The following is an 18587-nucleotide window of genomic DNA, read 5'->3' on the forward strand; positions in this document are numbered from 1 at the left end:
GAAGACAATGATTTTTTTAATTTCAAAAATATATATTTTCTGGTTTTTTTAAATGTCTTTTAATTATTTAAAATAAAATAATTACCACATGGATGACACATGTACAAGTTTGCATAGTCAGCTAATGCCACATATGCACAAATGTGACAAATCATTAAGAAAGTGAGTCCAAGGACTATTTTAAAAAACAAAAAAAATTGCAGGGATAAAATTACAAAAAATTTTTACCAGAACCAAAACCCAAACTCGCCATATTTGCATGGACCAAAAGCATATTTTAGCCTATTTATAATGGTACACTTATCGCGATTGGAAATTAAACATCTTGATAGACATGACAAAAACTAAACCGAAAACCACATTGAATCCAACAACCACAGCTGCAACTACTCCCAAAAATTCATGCTGGAAACCAAAGTAATTTTCCAAAAAGTCTTCTACTGAAACACTTTTTCCATTATACTCAATATGATCTTTTATACCTCCAAATTGTGAAGCCACCAATCCATTCAAACTCCATGCCATTGGATTTGCCCAGTAAAACCATCTCCACCATATTGGAATTCTCTTTTATCACATATCAAAGAAAATGAAATCATAAAAATTAAGAAATTATTTCTATACAGAAAATCTTTGAAAAGTAAAACTTATCACTTATCATTAAAGGAAGTAAAAACTTACTGGTGGTGGGACAACAGTTCCTGAGAAAAGATTCCATAATACATAGGACGGACGGGTAAGGAAAGAGACAATGGTTTGGTTTGGGGTTATAGCTATTGTCATCATGCCGTAGTAGGTACAGTATAGGGAGGTGAAGAAAACAAAAAATATGTACCAGAAAAATTTAGTCACGCTCCATTCAAAACCAACCATTGCATAAACTATAGTTCCATAGACCAAAGCTTGTAAAAGAACATACGAAATTTCGATTAGAGCCTGCATGAAAATATGAAGATTGGATTATAAAGAAACATAGATACCGAAGCAAGTCATTTATTTATATGAGAATATAAGTAAAGACTAAAGAAAACCACTTGCCTGACCAAAAGCATATGCCAGTGGAGAATACATTCTGGCAGCATTTTCCCTATAGAAAACTGCTCTCTCTGCAGTCACCACTGCTTGCACAGAACCAGCATTCTTAATGCCAATAAGTAGAATAGTAATCGACATTGAGCCAATGGAGTTAAGGAGATCTTGTCTCTTTTCACTGTAGTTGATTGAAGTGAACCTAATCTTAGAAAGAAAAAAATAGAAGCAAACTCATATTTTAAAGGCATAACAGTTTCTAGTTTTCGGCTTACATTTTGGAGCCAAGGCCATAAAACACGCTCCCGAAAAAGATAGAGGCAACGGCTGTGAAGAGAAATCTTAATGCATTGTATCGCGGATTCCGCCAGTAAGACCAATGTTGTTTCCATAAGCAAGCCTTGAATTGAGCGAAAAGGGGTCTTGAGTATTTTGAAGGAAAACGAAGATTCACAGAATCAGGAGCTGGAATGCTCAATTCTACAATAAGAGCTTTGTTTCTCCTAAAACAAACACCACAGGTGTCATTTCACATCAGCAAATTTTAAATGACAAAAAAAGAAAGAGAGACTTATACTTATTTTCCATCAAATTGCTTTCTTTAGTATTATTTTCTGGATCAGTCTCAGACTTTATAGAATTGCAAATACCTGTATAATTCTGAATTTTTGTACACTTCAGAAAAATCAATCTCCAATTGCATTTCTTTTTCTGAAGAAGTAATTTCCAACATCCAAGCTGCTGGGTTACAACCATCTTCAATCTTACTGACACCTTCAATCCCCTTCAAGACAAAAGTGTGTATGCAAATGCAATTTTTAGCCAAATTAAGTTCATAGTAATAGAACATGCACTTCAAATATAAAATTTTCATCACAATTCTACCTCAAAATAATTTATTAAATGGGAAGAATGATGTCCGATTGGCCCCGCATATATCACTTGCCCTCCTTGCTTCATCAATAACAGCTACATTTTGATGAAAATAATGATCAGAGCTTGCTAATATAAGAAAATGAACTAAAAATAAAATTTAAATATAGGTTTACTCTTTTTATTTCACCTCATCAAAAGATTCAAATATATCAATATTTGATTGATGAATGGCACAGACAACAGTTCTTCCATTCTCCACTATATTTCTAATGGCTCTCATAACAATAGCGACAGATCTTGCATCTAGCCCTGAAGTTGGCTCATCCATGAACATTATTGAAGGATTTGCCACTAACTCGACCGCAATAGTCAACCTTTTTCGCTGTAGTGTAGAGAGACCAGTAGCACCAGGCACAACAATTGTATCCCTCAGTGGGGTCAGTTCTACAAGCTCCATAACTTCCTCGATGAACATCTGCATCCATTAGTTAGCTCCAATTTTGTTAACGTGTGATAATAAATAGGGTGTAAGCTATATATTGAAATTATTCAACATGGGATTCAGATACCAACCTTCCTGGTTTCAGCATTGATTTCTGCAGACAATCGGAGCCATGCCGAAAAGAGCAATGATTCATATACAGTAACATAAGGAGAATGGATATAATTTTGTTCACAGTATCCACAAACTCTTGCAAAGGTTTCCTGCTTCTTTGAATAGCCAGAAATTGTGATGGTCCCACCAATATATCCTCTGGTTTTTCTTCCAGCTAGTACATCCATCAGAGTTGTTTTGCCAGCACCAGTCACACCCATCAGAGCTGTGAGAACAGCCGGTCTGAATGAACCACTGACACCATTCAATAGGTTCAACCTTTCCCCGACAACTCGTTGATTCTTCATTTCCTGCAAGTTCAGAGTGAGCTTATATATAACTATGAAAATTTAACAAACACAGGTGTTTCTCAATCATTTTATTGTGTTTATAAATTACCTGTGGCATATCAACTGAATATGTTACTTCATCAAAGGTGATACAGTGTGGTTCAAAAGAAAGAATCATTCCTCTCTTCCCATAATGTTTATTTTCCGTTACAGATTTTTTCTTCCTGGATAGCAATTGAACGGATTCAACGACCTGATGTTCTTTAAGTGCTGCATAATCCATTTCTAATATTAGTACATACTAAGCTTTTATTTATTTTGCTAAGGTTGGTGAAACTTACGGTTCAAGAAAGTAAGAGCAAGAATGTAACCAATGATGAATAGTAATGTGTATCCAATCAAGGCACCAAAACCTATCCAATACCAGTTGGACTGAGTAAAGAATCCACGAGATTTCAAAACTTGAACTCCTAGTGGTTCTGTTGAGTTCGGTACAACCTTTCAGAAAAACACAAAGATATCCAGACAAGTGATTAATTTGTGTGATAAAGAGGCACATAAATGAAGATATTGATCAGTGAATAACATACATGTCTCCATGTCTTCCCTTGGAACTCATTATTCAACAAGGCATTCTGTCCATACATTGCAGGTGATATCCAAAATTCCCATAACCACCACTTCTTTATATTGTCTGTATAAGCATATAGAACAAGATTGTTTTGTTGTTCTATGTCTACAACAATAATACATAGCAAAACATCAACATTCATATCTTGTGTTTGTTATACCTTGAGACACCACGACAAGAAGCATTCCCAATGAAAGTGTTGCAAGTGTCGCAGCCATTGACGTTTCTCTACCAATTGCACCAACTAATCGGCAAAACACACCAGCCATTTGGTTGACAAGAACTAGAAGAAGGAATGTTCTTCAAAGATATATTATGCACAAATTATATTAGGCTCCAAAATCAAACTTGATATGTTTTACTAAAAATGCATTAAAAACATTGCTCTTTTAGCTTTTACCTTCCAATAACATTTGGATCACCAATGATAGAATAGGTGAAGATTACCCAAACACCTACTTCTGCAAAATTTAAGGGAAGTCTTAGGATCCATGCAGGAAGAGCATATGCCCATGAAGGAAAAAAGAGTAAGTCCCTTTGCTTGTAAAACACAGGAAGCCTCCCAACCATCATAGCAAGTTCAGCAAATCCATTCAACATAATTACGGTACTTCCATAGAACAATGCACTTGCATAAATGCCTCCATCAGTCACTGAATCATGGTGCGTTCGAGTAGGAAGGAAAACCGTCATGGTGATGATGGCCACCAAAGCAATCTTAGACGAAGGAAAAGGTGTTGTGTCAGTGATGAATTTGAGTTAAGTTTGCATCAAGTGAAAATGTAAATTTAAACATTGTTGAAACCAAACCTACTTGGAGAAGTTTGAAGATATAGTGAGATGAATTGCGCTTCATGAGTAAATAGTCTCTTGACAAGCAAGCTTTGAATAATTCCAACTTTCCAATTCCATACTTGTTTGTTGTCAAAGCAGCTGGATGGCTTTTAGACTTGTCAAATTGAGTAGCAAGTTCATTAGCAAGGCTTTTCCCAACATGATACGACTCAAAAGCATCTGCAAACTCTTTAGCTGTCACAAATATATAAGGCTTTTCTTTATGTGTCCAATATTGTTCCTGATCTTTCATTGATGTCACCTGCAACATTACATTGCATTACATTACAACCAAAGTCAAATAATTAGTAAAACTTGGTCCTAACCACTGGTAAATTTGCACTTACTTCTTGTAAAAAGTCTACCACTGGTTTCCTCTCAGGACACATAAAACCTATTGAAGCAAAAAAATCAAGCACTTGTACACAAGGACCTTGGTACACAATGTGTCCATCGGAGAGTAAAATAATGTCATCAAAAAGATTGTAAGTCTCTAGTGATGGCTGTTGTAGTGAGATCACAGCAGTTCTTTTGAGAAGGTAGACAAATTGTTTCAGCGATTTCACAATTTGAAAGGCTGTTGAGTCATCCAAACCAATAGATATATCATCCACGAATAGAGATTTCAATGGTCCGACTAGCGTCTCCCCTGTATATATTCATTGACAATTATAATAGATTCTCACATGTCAATGTGATTATTCTTTATAGACTTCAATATTGAAACCAAGTTTGTTGTACCTATTGTAACACGTTTCCTTTGTCCTTTAGAGATGCCTTTTAAGATCGCATTTCCTACCATAGTATCTTCACATATGTCCAGTCCCAAAATCTGAAAATATGAACCAAATAAAAGGATAAATTAACACAAAATTTCATGGAGAGCTTATGATGATCAAAAAGTTTTGAGTCTAAGAATTTTACCTTTAAAATATAATCTGTTATAACATTTGCTCTCTGGTCCTCAGTTGCTACAGCCTAAGAAGCATTATGAAATCACAAGTCCAACCATTGTTTAATTAGCCATTCTATTCATAAATCGTAAACTAAAAAATAAATAAAGGTCCTCGACTGAAATCAAAAATCTGCAACGCAAACCGTAATTGAAGCTGCAATTCCCTACATAGCAACAATTTTGACGTGACTACAACCGCTACTATGACCGCTATTTAAAACTATGCTCACTTGTACCTTCATATAGACATCGATATCCGGATCAGGAATAATGTTTTCCTCCATCTCTCTTCTACACACCTCTTCTAGCATATCTACATAAAGGCATTTTGTTATTATTTTTTTCATCAAATATCAGATTTAGTTTTGAAAAACAAAATGCAACATCAAATACTAACCATATCGAGGTCCAACTCCTTGAACTCTTGCTGAAAAGGCCAAGGTTTCTCTGACAGTCAATTCCCAAGGTGAGTATCATTTTGACTGACATAAGCAGCAGTTCTTTGTGGCACAAACTCATTCATTTCATGACCATTATAACTCACTTTTCCAGCGAACTGTTCATAAAATTGAACCTCATTAGCGATCTAGAATAGCAAAATGCAAAAACAAAACATGGACGCGTCATTTTGACAAATGAATAATAACCTTTAAGTTGGGATCAAGTTTTCCAGCCAAAGCCAAGAGGAGTATGGTCTTTCCGGAATTCGGAGGACCTAAAAGCAATGTCAACCTATAGATATATATAGAGTAGCAAATGCAAATATATTATTTGAGTTTGATTTACAATGTTCTTATTATTGGTCATGGCTTTCTAATGATACATATATTTAGCACCGACTTAGACAGATACACTAGACATGACACTGATACGTGGACATCAATAATAATTAAGAAAATTGAAGTAATTGAATGCAACGACATGTCTTGGTGTCCGGCACCGTTCACAAGCTTTAATCTGAAGTATCAGTGCTAGATATCCTATAACATTTGGAATTAATATGTCTTCATTTCATAATTACCTGCTATGCTTTAAAATTCCACTGACATCCTGTAGAATATTCAATTGTTGTTTTCTTCTTTTTAGTATATATTTCAACGGAACCTTTGAAATCCAAAATAAATAAAGAGGGGAAATTAGAGTCTATCCAACCCATCATTTTCAATGTTGAATACAAATTATTTCATATTACTACTTACCTCTACTAGGTCAAGCATGTAGTTAGTGATTGTATGCAAAGCTCTCTTTCCTACATGAACTTGTGCTTGGACATTCAAGTGCTCAAATCGAACTTCAATTGTAGGAATGTCAACTCCAGCTCTGTGATGTGATAATATTTTCTCATGTAACGAAACAACAATATAGTGGAAAAATATTATTGTCACATGCATACATACCTATCGATACGATCTCTCATAAGCTTCAGCAAGAAACTGTGATCATTGTCCACTTCAACAGTATTATTCCTGAGAAGTCTTTGAAGCAAATATGTTCTTTCTTGCAACCCAATTTTGTGTACATCAATTTCATTGGAGTCTCCTTCAGGAGTGGTCAATAAACCTCTCCTCAAACGTGCAACTGTTGGAAGCCTCTGAATTGAATCCCATTTCATCAAACTGATCTCATCACTCTCCATTTCCTCCTACATACTCTCTCAATATTGCAAAGCAGAACAAGTTGGTGAGATGTACGTACATATAGCACCTCCAAAAGAGTCAAAACACAAATTCTTGATGTGACCATTTTCATTTTTATTCAACGACTTAATGATTTTTCTTATTAGCTTACCTATTAAAGACGCTACATTAAATAAGTAAAAATAGAAAACATCCATCATGCACGTGCTGCCATAAGCTAGGATGCTCTCTGCAAGGCATCATCACACTTTCATATACTTTCATCGTACTGATCTCTCGACAATTTGGAAGTGGGGTGATATCAATTCTATATTTCATGTAATTAAATATTTGCCATATGATATACATTAACCTTCCAAGAATTTTTTTTTTTTTTTCACTTGTTACATGATCAAATTTAATTTGCTATATGATATACTCAATTCGGCACCCAAAATATTTTTCAAATTCACATGACAACAAAATCAACCAATTGCCATTTTGGAACTAATAACAACGTACAAAGTATATAAAGCAATAAATTCTCCAAAATAGTAGTATGAAAACCAATATAAACACACCTGAGTAGGCCAAGAACGACGACGGGTACGGAAAGAACGGCAAGGTGAAAAATAAGAAAGACGAATTGTAACAACACAACATGAAGAACGAGAGAAACAATCGGAGATGAGACAGTGAGTTACTATGGAGAAACGATGGTTTCTATTAACAATACTAGTGTAGTGACCAGTGCTCTAAGCACGGGATTGCTCGTAACGAGTCAGTGATGACTCGTATTATGACATATACAACACCAACTTGTAATTTGGTAGTTCATATGAATTGTAAGATTCATAACCATTTTTTAAGTTAATTCTCTAAATTTTCTCAACAAAAAAAAAAAAAAAAATTGATTTTCTAAAGTATAAAACCGACTATAAAAAAAAAATACAATGTACCACAACAGATGTAACGTTTTTTATATAAAAAAAAAAAAAAATTAAACATCAAAACATATGTTTTAACCAAAATTTATTAGGTTATCGTCCAATTAATACATATATTTTTATTTGGTCAAAAAAAAAAATACATATATTTTTATTTTTTCTCACTATAGGTCCAATTTAAACTTTTTTATTGCTGGAAGAGGATACCGATAAACATTAAAAATTTCTTCTCACTATATCAAGTAAGGGAGAGAAGTGTGTGTATAGAGAAAGGGAGAGAGAAAAGGGTATATTATATATAAGCAGCATATCTTCTGTTGTTGTGCAGTATGAGGTTGATTATAAATGATTGAGTCTCTCCATGAGGAGGTTTTTTTGTCATGGAAGTATGAAACGAAAGGGTCTAGTAGTTAATTCAGCATACACAATTCTATTAGCTACTTTCGACATGGAGAGAGAACGACATGAGAAAGAGGTCTAACTTCTTGTCAATGTTTCCAAAAGTTGGGTCTCTTTCAAAGTAATTATATTCTCTTAACAGATGCTCAAAGATTTTGCTCTTAGAAATATGGTCATTGTTGATCTTAGTGGTAGATTGTGTGTTTTTTGTGGGGATCCAATCAAATTTGATAGCTATTTATTTGTCGCATGTGTCTTTGCTTACCATGTGCAGTATAATGTTTGTAGGTGGTTAGGTTTAGGGTTGGTTAGGTGGGGAATAGAGACAATGACAATGAGCATGTTACTTAACAGAGACATGGAGTAGAATGTAATCTTCGCTCCCTCCCCATTTTGTTGATATCTCAATGAGGAAGTACATATGAATATGGGTATGTCATTTAGGGGGTCAAAATTCACAACGTTTAAGCCAAAATAAAAAGCACATGTTCGAATTTGATATTCTTAATATTTTTTACCTATAATATATAGATGAAGTCCAAAATGGACCTAGAGGTTGAAGTTTTTCATGACTTTTTCCAAGCATGAATAGGACAATAAAATATGACATTAGAGAATGAAGTTTAAAATAAGGAGTAAATAGTCAATTTCTCCCCTGAAATTGTAAGTTTCATCAATTACCCCCCTGAAATTAACAAAACTTCAATTACCCCCCTGAAATTTCAAAACGTTAGTCAATTTACCCCCTCCGTCAAATTTTTCTGTTAGTGAACATGACGTTTTGCAAATACCCCCTGAAGTTTTGCACTTATGTGCAAAATGCCCCCCAAACTTAAAAATTTATATTATTTTTTTCTTAAAAACAAACAATTAATAGTTAAATATTAAAGCTAACTATTAATTTTGGAGTTTGGAAAAACTACATACATATATACATCAAAATAGGAAAAATGTGTATTTTTAAAGTGACAATAATGGTTATTTCTAATAGACAAATTATTATTTTTAGAGGTTTATAAACAAATTAATAATCAGATTTTTCCCAAATTCCAAAATTGATAGTTAGTTTTAATATTTAACTATTAACTGTTTGTTTTTAAGAAAAAAATAATATAAATTTTTAAGTTTGGGGGGCATTTTGCACATAAGTGCAAAACTTCAGGGGGTATTTGCAAAACGTCATGTTCACTAACAGAAAAATTTGACGGAGGGGGTAAATTGACCAACGTTGTGAAATTTCAGGGGGTAGTTGAAGTTTTGTTAATTTCAGGAGGGTAATTAATGATACTTACAATTTCAAAGGGGAAATTGACTATTTACTAGCATAAAACAAGCTTTGAAGTTTCACTTTAATTTATGATATAGTCCCCGAATTTAAGGCAATTTAGAGTTTTAGTATAAGGAGAGAAGGAAGGTGGTAGTGAAATCAATCGATCGATTGAACAAGAAAAGGAATGGAGGACTCAGGTGAAATATACGACGGCGTAAGAGCCGAATTCCCTCTTTCTTTCGGAAAACAATCGAAATCTCAAACCCCTCTCGAAACCATTCACAAAGCCACTCGTCGTTCTGTTCCCACTTCCAATCCCAAAACCACTAGCGATGATTTTCCTTCCAAGGAATGCCTTCATTCCATTCGTCCCCCCAAAAACCCTAACCCTCCATCTCCTCCTCTCCAAGACGATTCTCCCCTCGTCGGACCACCTCCACCGCCGCCACATCATGAAGCCGATGATGATGACGGTGAGATGATTGGCCCTCCACCACCGCCACCTGGTTCCAATTTCAATGATTCTGAAGACGAAGACAATGATTCCGATCAAGATGAACTTGGAAACCGCTTTCGTATTCCTCTTAGTAACGAGATTGTCCTCAAAGGTCATACTAAGGTATTCTTTTTCTTCTTCATTCCTCTCTCTTTCTTATCTTTTTTTCCAGAATATCCTCCTGTTTCAATGAATTTAACTTTCAGCTTATGAATAAGCTATTTTCAATGGCTTGTGAAAATATGCTGCGAACAACTTATGAAAATTGTCATAAGCTGAAAGCCTACTTGGATTGCCTTATTCGTATGTTGGATGGCTTGTGCAAAATTGCCGAAAACAACTTATCAACATGTTATAAGCTGTTTTCGTAAGTTCAAAGCCTGTTTGGATTGGCTTATTTACTCACATAAGTTTTGTGTGTCTGTTTAGGAGAACTTGAAAACAGCTTATGACAATTTTCATAAGCTTTTTTCAACTTATAGTCATAAGTTCTTCAATATAGCTTAAAAAAACAAAGCATAGCATATACAAAACAATAAAACGTGATTTTATCTATTGCTGTAAAAATACCTTACACATAAGCACTTATCATGATTAGCAATTATAGGCTGCAAATAAGCTGTTTATCCAAACAGACTGTCATTCTATAGCTTCAAACAGTCTCACAAGTGCTTATGCAAGTAGATAAGATGAAATATACTATCATTCTACAGCTTCATACAAACCCCTGTGTTGCATCCAATCAATATGATTTTGATTGGATAAACAACTTAATTAAGCACTTATAGTACAAACTCTAATCATATAAGTGTTTGAAGTTATTTCTATATAAGTCATAAGCTGTTTACGTAAGCTATTATCAGTTCAAATATGCCAAATAGAAACAAAAAATCACTAGAAGACGGATACTAACTATAGGATGGGCAGTAGTTATTAGCTCCCAATGCAACACAGGAGAAAATAAACTCCCATTTTGCATCTAATTAATTAGATTTTGTTTGAATAAACAACTTAATTAAGTGCTTATAGTGCAAGCCCTTATCACTTAAGTGCTTATGTATAAATTATTTATATAACAAAAATAAGTTATAAACTATTTTCGTAAACTATCTTGGAGAGTTTATTGAAATAAGCCTGAAAACAACTTATAAACATGCTATAAGTTGTTTATATAAGCTCTCTTGAACAGTGTAAAAAATGCATCCAAAGTGGATACAATCAAATAAGCTAATAGAAACTGAAATTGCTTGAAGGTGGATACTGACCAGATGAATGAGAAGTAGTTGTAGTTAGTGGTTTTTTAATTATGAGATTTGGGCAACTTTTATCAGGTTGTGTCGGCTCTTGCTGTGGATCACACGGGGTCCAGAGTACTATCTGGAAGTTATGACTATATGGTTCGTATGTATGACTTTCAAGGAATGAATTCTCGTCTGCAATCGTTTCGACAAATCGAGCCGTCTGAAGGCCATCAAATTCGCAATTTAAGCTGGAGTCCAACTGCAGATCGTTTTTTGTGTGTGACAGGATCAGCTCAAGCTAAGGTAGCTAAAAACCTAACATCTTTTTTTCTTGTTTCCTACATGCTTTAGTAGAGTTTGTTTGCATGTATTAATCATACTTTGCCTGACTTCTTTTGGTTGCATTGCAGATTTATGATCGTGATGGCCTCACTCTTGGTGAGTTTGTAAAGGGAGACATGTATATTCGTGATCTAAAGAATACCAAGGGTCATATAACTGGATTGACATGTGGTGAGTGGCACCCAAAAACTAAGGAGACCATTTTGACATCATCAGAGGATGGGTCGCTCCGCATATGGGATGTAAATGACTTCACAACTCAGAAGCAGGTTTGGAAAATTTTCACCTTACTCTTCTTCCATGGTCATTTTCATTTTATTTTTCACCTTTGGTTGGGTGAAGAGAACCCTTCCAATAGAAACATTGTGTGATTTGTATATATATTAGTATTTTGGGTTTTTTTTTGCAAAATATTCATATCAAGTTTTTTGTATTTTGGGATCTACAACTTTGCTTTAGTTTTTAAAGAAGTAATTGGCGTTGTCTTTATAATACCCCTGTTCTACCCTGGATTCTTGTTGTATGTGCGTCTTTTGCTTTGTACATGTTCTGAATAGAAACTGGGTCATTAATCTGATATTCTGAATTCTGATAATAACTAGATTCAGAATTTCTCCATTTTCTCAAGATTCCTTTTTCCACCCAATGACAACGAAAGAATGTGCATATGTGCATTTTCACTTCACATAAATAGAGGTTTTTGTGTTTCTAGAGGGAGTTATGATTGTTTATGTTATAACTTATACATTTATATAACCCACTTGGGTTGGCCTAGTGGTATTGGCTTGGGACCTGGGAGTAAGCTCCTCCTCAAGGTCTCAGGTTCGATTCTCTCTTGTGCCAATTTGAGGGGGTTAGTTTAGCTTCTTCAAAAAAAATTATACATTTATATTTTCCATTTCTATGATGTTATTTAAATTATGCTGCTATCGTTCAATGATAGGTCATTAAACCAAAGCTTGCGAGACCTGGAAGAGTTCCTGTCACCACATGTGCATGGGATTATGATGGTAAATGCATTGCTGGTGGTATAGGAGATGGTTCTATACAGGTAAAAATCCTTTCTCACTGACATTGGGTAATAAGTTCAACATCTATGTTCCGCTTTTAAGTTAAACACAGCTTTAACTTTCTTGTTATGTTGTTTCACAGGTTTGGAGTATTAAACCTGGATGGGGGAGTAGGCCTGATATACATTTTGAAAAATGTCACGAAGATGATATTACTAGTCTGAAATTTTCTGCTGATGGGAGAATCTTATTGTCAAGGAGCTTTGATGATTCATTGAAGGTTAATAAATGATCACATACTTGAAATCATATCTTATAGCTTGCTGTTTTACTTCTTTATTAGGCCTGCATAAACACTTTTCTAATTTTCCCAAGTCCTGCCTGATTGACCAATGATCATATTATGTTGTAGGTTTGGGATCTGCGCAAAACAAAAGAAGCCTTGAAGGTATTTGAAGAACTGCCAAACCATTATGGACAAACAAATGTCGGCTTCAGTCCTGACGAGCAACTATTTTTTACTGGAACTTCTGTAGAAAAGGATAGCACAACAGGAGGTTTACTATGCTTCTTTGATAGAGTAAATCTCGAGCTTGTTTCAAAAGTTGGCATATCCCCCACTTGCAGTGTTGTTCAGTGTTCTTGGCATCCTAAACTGAATCAGGTAACAAATTATCGGTCATGTTACTCAACAATTTTCTGGTTTCATCTTGCATTCTCTGAAACAACATTTGTTGATTATGCTTATAATATTTCTTGAATTTACTTTTATTTGTAAAGATCTTCGCATCTGTTGGTGATAAAAGCCAAGGAGGGACTCACATACTATATGATCCAACCATCAGTGAGAGAGGAGCTCTTGTTTGTGTTGCACGTGCACCAAGGAAAAAATCAGTTGATGATTTTGTAGCAAATCCTGTAATACACAATCCTCATGCTTTACCTCTATTTAGAGATCAGCCAAACCGCAAGCGTCAGCGAGAGAAGGTATTAAAAGATCCATTGAAGTCACATAAGCCTGAAATGCCCATGACAGGACCTGGCTTTGGTGGACGAGTTGGTACAAGTCAAGGAAGTTTACTGACCCAGTATCTACTAAAGGTGTGTGTATTTCTTAACAATTTTTCTTGACTTCTTGGTCTTCATACTTCTGAATATAACAGTAGTAAGGTAATTTTGTTTTTTTATGTAACTGCAGAAAGGGGGCATGATTAAGGAGACATGGATGGATGAAGATCCAAGGGAAGCTATCCTAAAATATGCTGATGTTGCAGCAAAGGAACCAAAGTTCATAGCTCCAGCATATGCTGAAACTCAACCTGAGCCTTTGTTTGCGAAGTCAGATTCTGAGGATGAAGAGAAATGAGTGTGTCATGAAGTTAAAATTGCTGGTATCGCAGGTGGTCATTGGTCAATACAGAAGGGACAGCAGAACAAAATGACTCAGAGCATTCATGACATGGGATGCATACCCGTCGACTAAGCTTCATTAATGCAGCCTGAATGATAATGTTGATCTTTTGGTAGCTCTACACAGTTTTATCGATCTTCTTGGAGCGGTATTAATATCTGTACATTCTGTGTCATGTATGTAAAATTGAATATTTGAAAACTATTCTAATGCTGTATCTTAATTAACACCTAGAAATTTAGATTTTTAATATTCCTAATAAATTTTATGAAAGATTGCTGATCTTCAAAATTTGGCATGGTATTCATGTTACTGCTATGGTTGTGAAACTAAATTGTTGGTAACTTGATATCAGACACAATCCTTACAAAGCAAGTTTTAGAAGAAGCCATATTTCATGTCAGAGCCGGCCGGGTGATTTGTTTTTCAGCCGGCAATTGATTAGACACTTGACACCAATCATAAAAGAATGCTTCACCTTTTCAAAGAGAATAGTTTTCCAATCCATTTCTAGCAATAAGAAATCCGTTGGTTTTTTCTGTTCAAGGTTTCATTGAATATATAGCCTAAGCGAAAACCTCTATTAGATTCCTTCTTAGTGTGTGTTTGGTTCTGCGGTGGAGAGAATTGATTTGGACAGAATTGATTTTGTTAGAATTGATTTTGGTTAAAAGTGAGTTGAATATGAATTGATTTATGTTTGGATAACTTAAAACAAAAGTGATTCTTATAAATTCTTGTTGTTTGGATAACTTGGATCAAAATTGATTTTGAATGCATAATTACCAAAATGGGTATTAATATTTTTTGAAGATTAGATTTCATTTCTATTTTATATAGTTTTTAAAATTTTGTTGCATTATTAAATGTATAATTATCAAAATGGGGTTTAATAGATGTATTTAAAACTAGATTTTATTCAATTTTTATAATTATTTAAATTCAATTCATATCATTAATTTTTATGGTTATTGTTTTGACAAAATTTTACATAATAAAAAAGTCAATGAAAATGTGAATTCAAACTATTTAAAAATACATAATAAATAGACTTTTACCATGTACACTGTCAAAATAAATACGACTAAAGCTTAATCGCACAAAATAAATTAACAATTTTTCTACCAATAAATAAATCAGCAATTCATGATTTGCCAGAGAAAACTATTGCAGCTCCAAAATAATTTGTTGACTGAAAAGGATAAGTATGTAAAATAGAGAGCACTAAGTTATAAAACAATAAATCAATTGTGATGAATTCCCACCTGAACGCCAAAAGCTACCCGTAGCAGCTTCGACTGGAATGACTTTTGGGTGTCAAACTCAATTTTAAAAATGGCTACCCAAACACCAATTTTTTTAGCAGATTCACTTTTAGGATGGTTAAACTCACGTTTGCAGTTCCCCACCGCATAACCAAACGAGTACTTATACTACAAAGAAGACTCTTATAAGAGAATAAAAGAAAAAGCAATGCTATTGATAACGAACAATTCATTCACGGAATTTCAAGAAGCTGATTTGTTGCAATTTAAAGGCAATTCAACTTCCTTATTTATTGGCAAATATATGTCCAATGGATGATAATAGCTAATCAGCTCAATTCGCAATCCATTCGGGATACAAACTCTGAGGTTTAGCATTAGTCTAAAAGAAATGAAAATTATTTAATAAAAAAATTCAGTGTGTTTTGATTAGTTATTAAGTCCATTTGGTCAAAATTGGTAAAAAGATTCATCTTGCTGGTGTATACTATCTGAAAAGATGCTACCTACACTCACAGAGGACTCATGAAAACGTTGATAACTTGATGCCTAAGTTAGTTAATGAAAGCGTTTAGACTACTCTAAAGAGATAAATCTGTAGACTTGGATTTTAGTAGCATTGTTTCAACACAAACAACTTTTGAGCAGCTTCAATTTTGACATACTGAATTAACAATTGAGAATCACACAGCTACCTTGCAAACATTTTTTAAAAGAAACTATCTACAGTAAAAGCCCAGTTTCTCCTAATTCTTTACAGCATCATCCACAAAGCCATGCTACTTGCTAGCTTTTACAGCATCAAGAATGGAATTAAGCACACCAATGGTCAATGGTTTCACTTGATAATCATTAATCCCCGCTTCCATAAATTCTTGTTTTTCTGCTTCAGTACACGATGACACACCAACAATCATGCTACCGATACCCATCGATCGCAGTTTCTTGGTTGCCTGCATTAAAAAAAATCCAACAAGCGAATCTCATTATAAATATAAATGCACATGGAACGTGCATTTTCATCCCTCTTTTCATTGTATTATACATAACAAAGTTAATAGGAGAACAGAATCAAGATAACTAATGCTTTGAAATTATTACATTTCAGAATATGTGATAATATAACTATGTACCTCAATCCCATTCATGATAGGCATTTCCTTATCCATGAGAATAATATCAAATCTTTGACCATTGCAATGGATATCTACAGCTTCTTTACCATTTTTTACAGCTTCACTTTTCACACCAGCTCTTTTCAATAGACCTTGATGAATCATTCGAACAAGCTTATCATCATCTACAATAAGTGCTGTTAATTCAGTTCCTGAATCTTGAGATTCCATTATCCCTTTCCCTTTCCCTTTCCCTTGATCTTCCATTTTGTACAAAGTTCCTTGATCACCACTTGTGCTACACTAAATAAAATTTCAAAACAGAAAAGTGATGAATTATTAATTGCTAAGTATCTATCAATATATAAATTTCAGCTCAGAATATTAATGTGGCAGTAGAAAAACATACCTAAATGAGATTGATAATTTCTTTTCTTGATCTTCTCAAGATTCTGAGACAAAAAGATGGAAATATAGATGAATAAAACAATGTATACTTCAAGAAAAATATATGGTTGCTATATTTCAAGATGATGTTGCAGTTGCACTTGCCTTGTCAATAACTCTTCTTCCTCAATATTTATCTATGGATGAATCTTGATTTCAAAGCATGAAGATGGGTGAATACCAGAGTGAAGAATATGCTATGAGCACTTCAAGATAAAAACTATGGATGGATATATTTAACTAGCTAGTTTGGTATGCTATATATATATATATATATATATGTGTGTGTTTCCCATGTGGTTATGTAAGGTGTGATGACATAATATTGAAAGGAAAAGAGAAAGAAGGAAGTTAAGATAATCAGAAAGTGTTTTTGGATTTTGTATAACCAATTATAACTACCAAACTAATTAACCAACTCCTGTTTTGTTTGTTATGAAAAACCTAACTGAATTGCAACTGATTTTGCATTAGTTAGTTATTCATCTCTTTGTTGAGTTTTGTATCACGTCATGTATTTGGAGAAAGAAAAACAAATGCATTTTGTTTGTTATATGTTAAAGAAGTCTTTGTACTTTATACGTCTAAATCCAAAATTTTAGGATGTTAAACAAAATTACAAAAACTTCATTTTATTTGGTATGTTAAAGAAATGTTTCTGAATCAAATACTTATCCTAAAATAAAATAAGAAACACCTCCAGAAAAACAAAGTTTCTTTTGACCCAAAAAAAAAAAAGTTCCTGAATTATATTTCCAACCTTGGGCAGATTTTTTTTTTCTTTTTCGGATACGTGTTAAATTCCTGATTTTGGCATGTGTTATTTCTGTCACGAATCCGGAAACATGTTGTTTCCTGATGGTTAAAAATTAATAATATGATTTTTGTTCACATAATCTTACCAGTATGACCAGATACTTGCGACACACACAATCTCCTCCAACTTGCAAAGACAGAACTAACAGACATGCAGACTGCAAAAAGATTAGGAGATTGAAAATTCTAGACAGAATTGTTTGTGTCATGTCAAATAATGATGAAGAAAGGAATGATGATGATCTCTATAAGAGTGTTATAAGATTTATTGAAGATTTATGGGAGAGATATCAATGGATGTGTAAGTTTAAGACTAAATTAAAAAGGTGTGGTGTATGTATTATATAGGTATGCTGATAGTATTAATTAATAAATGAGGTTTAATTTTTAAGTCAATTAGTAAGACATTAAAAAAATTGATTGAAGGAACCAATTTAATTCATCAAAATTAAGCCAATTGAATTGACAAACGGGTTTGATCCGGTTTCCAACACACTGGGATATTTGTTAGCATTTTCCGTAGTTTTTTTTATTTTTTGAGGTGTGCATTTTAAACAGATAAACGGTTTCATTTTCCCCCTTGAAAAGTGTGGCATAAATTGCGTATAGTGCCACTCACATTCGACGTGCTAACTGCATTTAGATTTATCTCCATGTAGAATTGATGGAGTGAAATTATTTTGGTATACAGAGCAGTTTGATTCATAATAGAACACAACAGTAACTTAACATAACCATGGGAATAAGTTGAACAATAATTTGAGAAACATAGGACAACGTTTAATAAATTCACCGATCAATAGAATCCAGGATCAAATACAACCATAAGTCCTAGAAACTTAAATATTACACAACCTTTAAACAAACCGATTACGAAGTTTTAACGATCAAAATAGGACATCTAAAAAACCACAAACTGAAATTCAAATCAACATAGTAGATGTAATCATTCGGAAAGCTCAATCTTCACACACGCCAACTTTGGCGGCTTGGTTGTTGAAC

At 33.9% G+C, this 18587-nt stretch overlaps 2 protein-coding genes and 1 pseudogene across 2 annotated transcripts; 1 reads left to right on the forward strand and 2 right to left on the reverse strand.

Moving 5' to 3' along the window:
- Positions 1-206: 206 nt before the first annotated feature.
- LOC11421683 (pleiotropic drug resistance protein 1-like) lies at positions 207-6822 on the reverse strand (annotated as a pseudogene).
- Positions 6823-9561: 2739 nt separating this feature from the next.
- Positions 9562-14233, forward strand: LOC11444777 (WD repeat-containing protein 70). Its single transcript, XM_003625367.4, has 8 exons — positions 9562-10061; positions 11270-11482; positions 11590-11790; positions 12465-12572; positions 12674-12811; positions 12944-13195; positions 13312-13632; positions 13730-14233. The coding sequence occupies exons 1-8, from the start codon at positions 9627-9629 to the stop codon at positions 13895-13897; spliced, it is 1836 nt and encodes a 611-aa protein (XP_003625415.1). The 5' UTR covers positions 9562-9626; the 3' UTR covers positions 13898-14233.
- Positions 14234-15986: 1753 nt separating this feature from the next.
- LOC11444778 (two-component response regulator 24) lies at positions 15987-16589 on the reverse strand. The gene is made up of 2 exons (XM_003625368.1): positions 16341-16589; positions 15987-16160 (listed from the first exon to the last, which is right to left on the reverse strand). The coding sequence occupies exons 1-2, from the start codon at positions 16587-16589 to the stop codon at positions 15987-15989; spliced, it is 423 nt and encodes a 140-aa protein (XP_003625416.1).
- Positions 16590-18587: the final 1998 nt, after the last annotated feature.

This window comes from Medicago truncatula, chromosome 7 (genome assembly GCF_003473485.1).
Source record: "Medicago truncatula cultivar Jemalong A17 chromosome 7, MtrunA17r5.0-ANR, whole genome shotgun sequence".
In the NCBI taxonomy this organism is placed as follows: Eukaryota; Viridiplantae; Streptophyta; class Magnoliopsida; order Fabales; family Fabaceae; genus Medicago; species Medicago truncatula.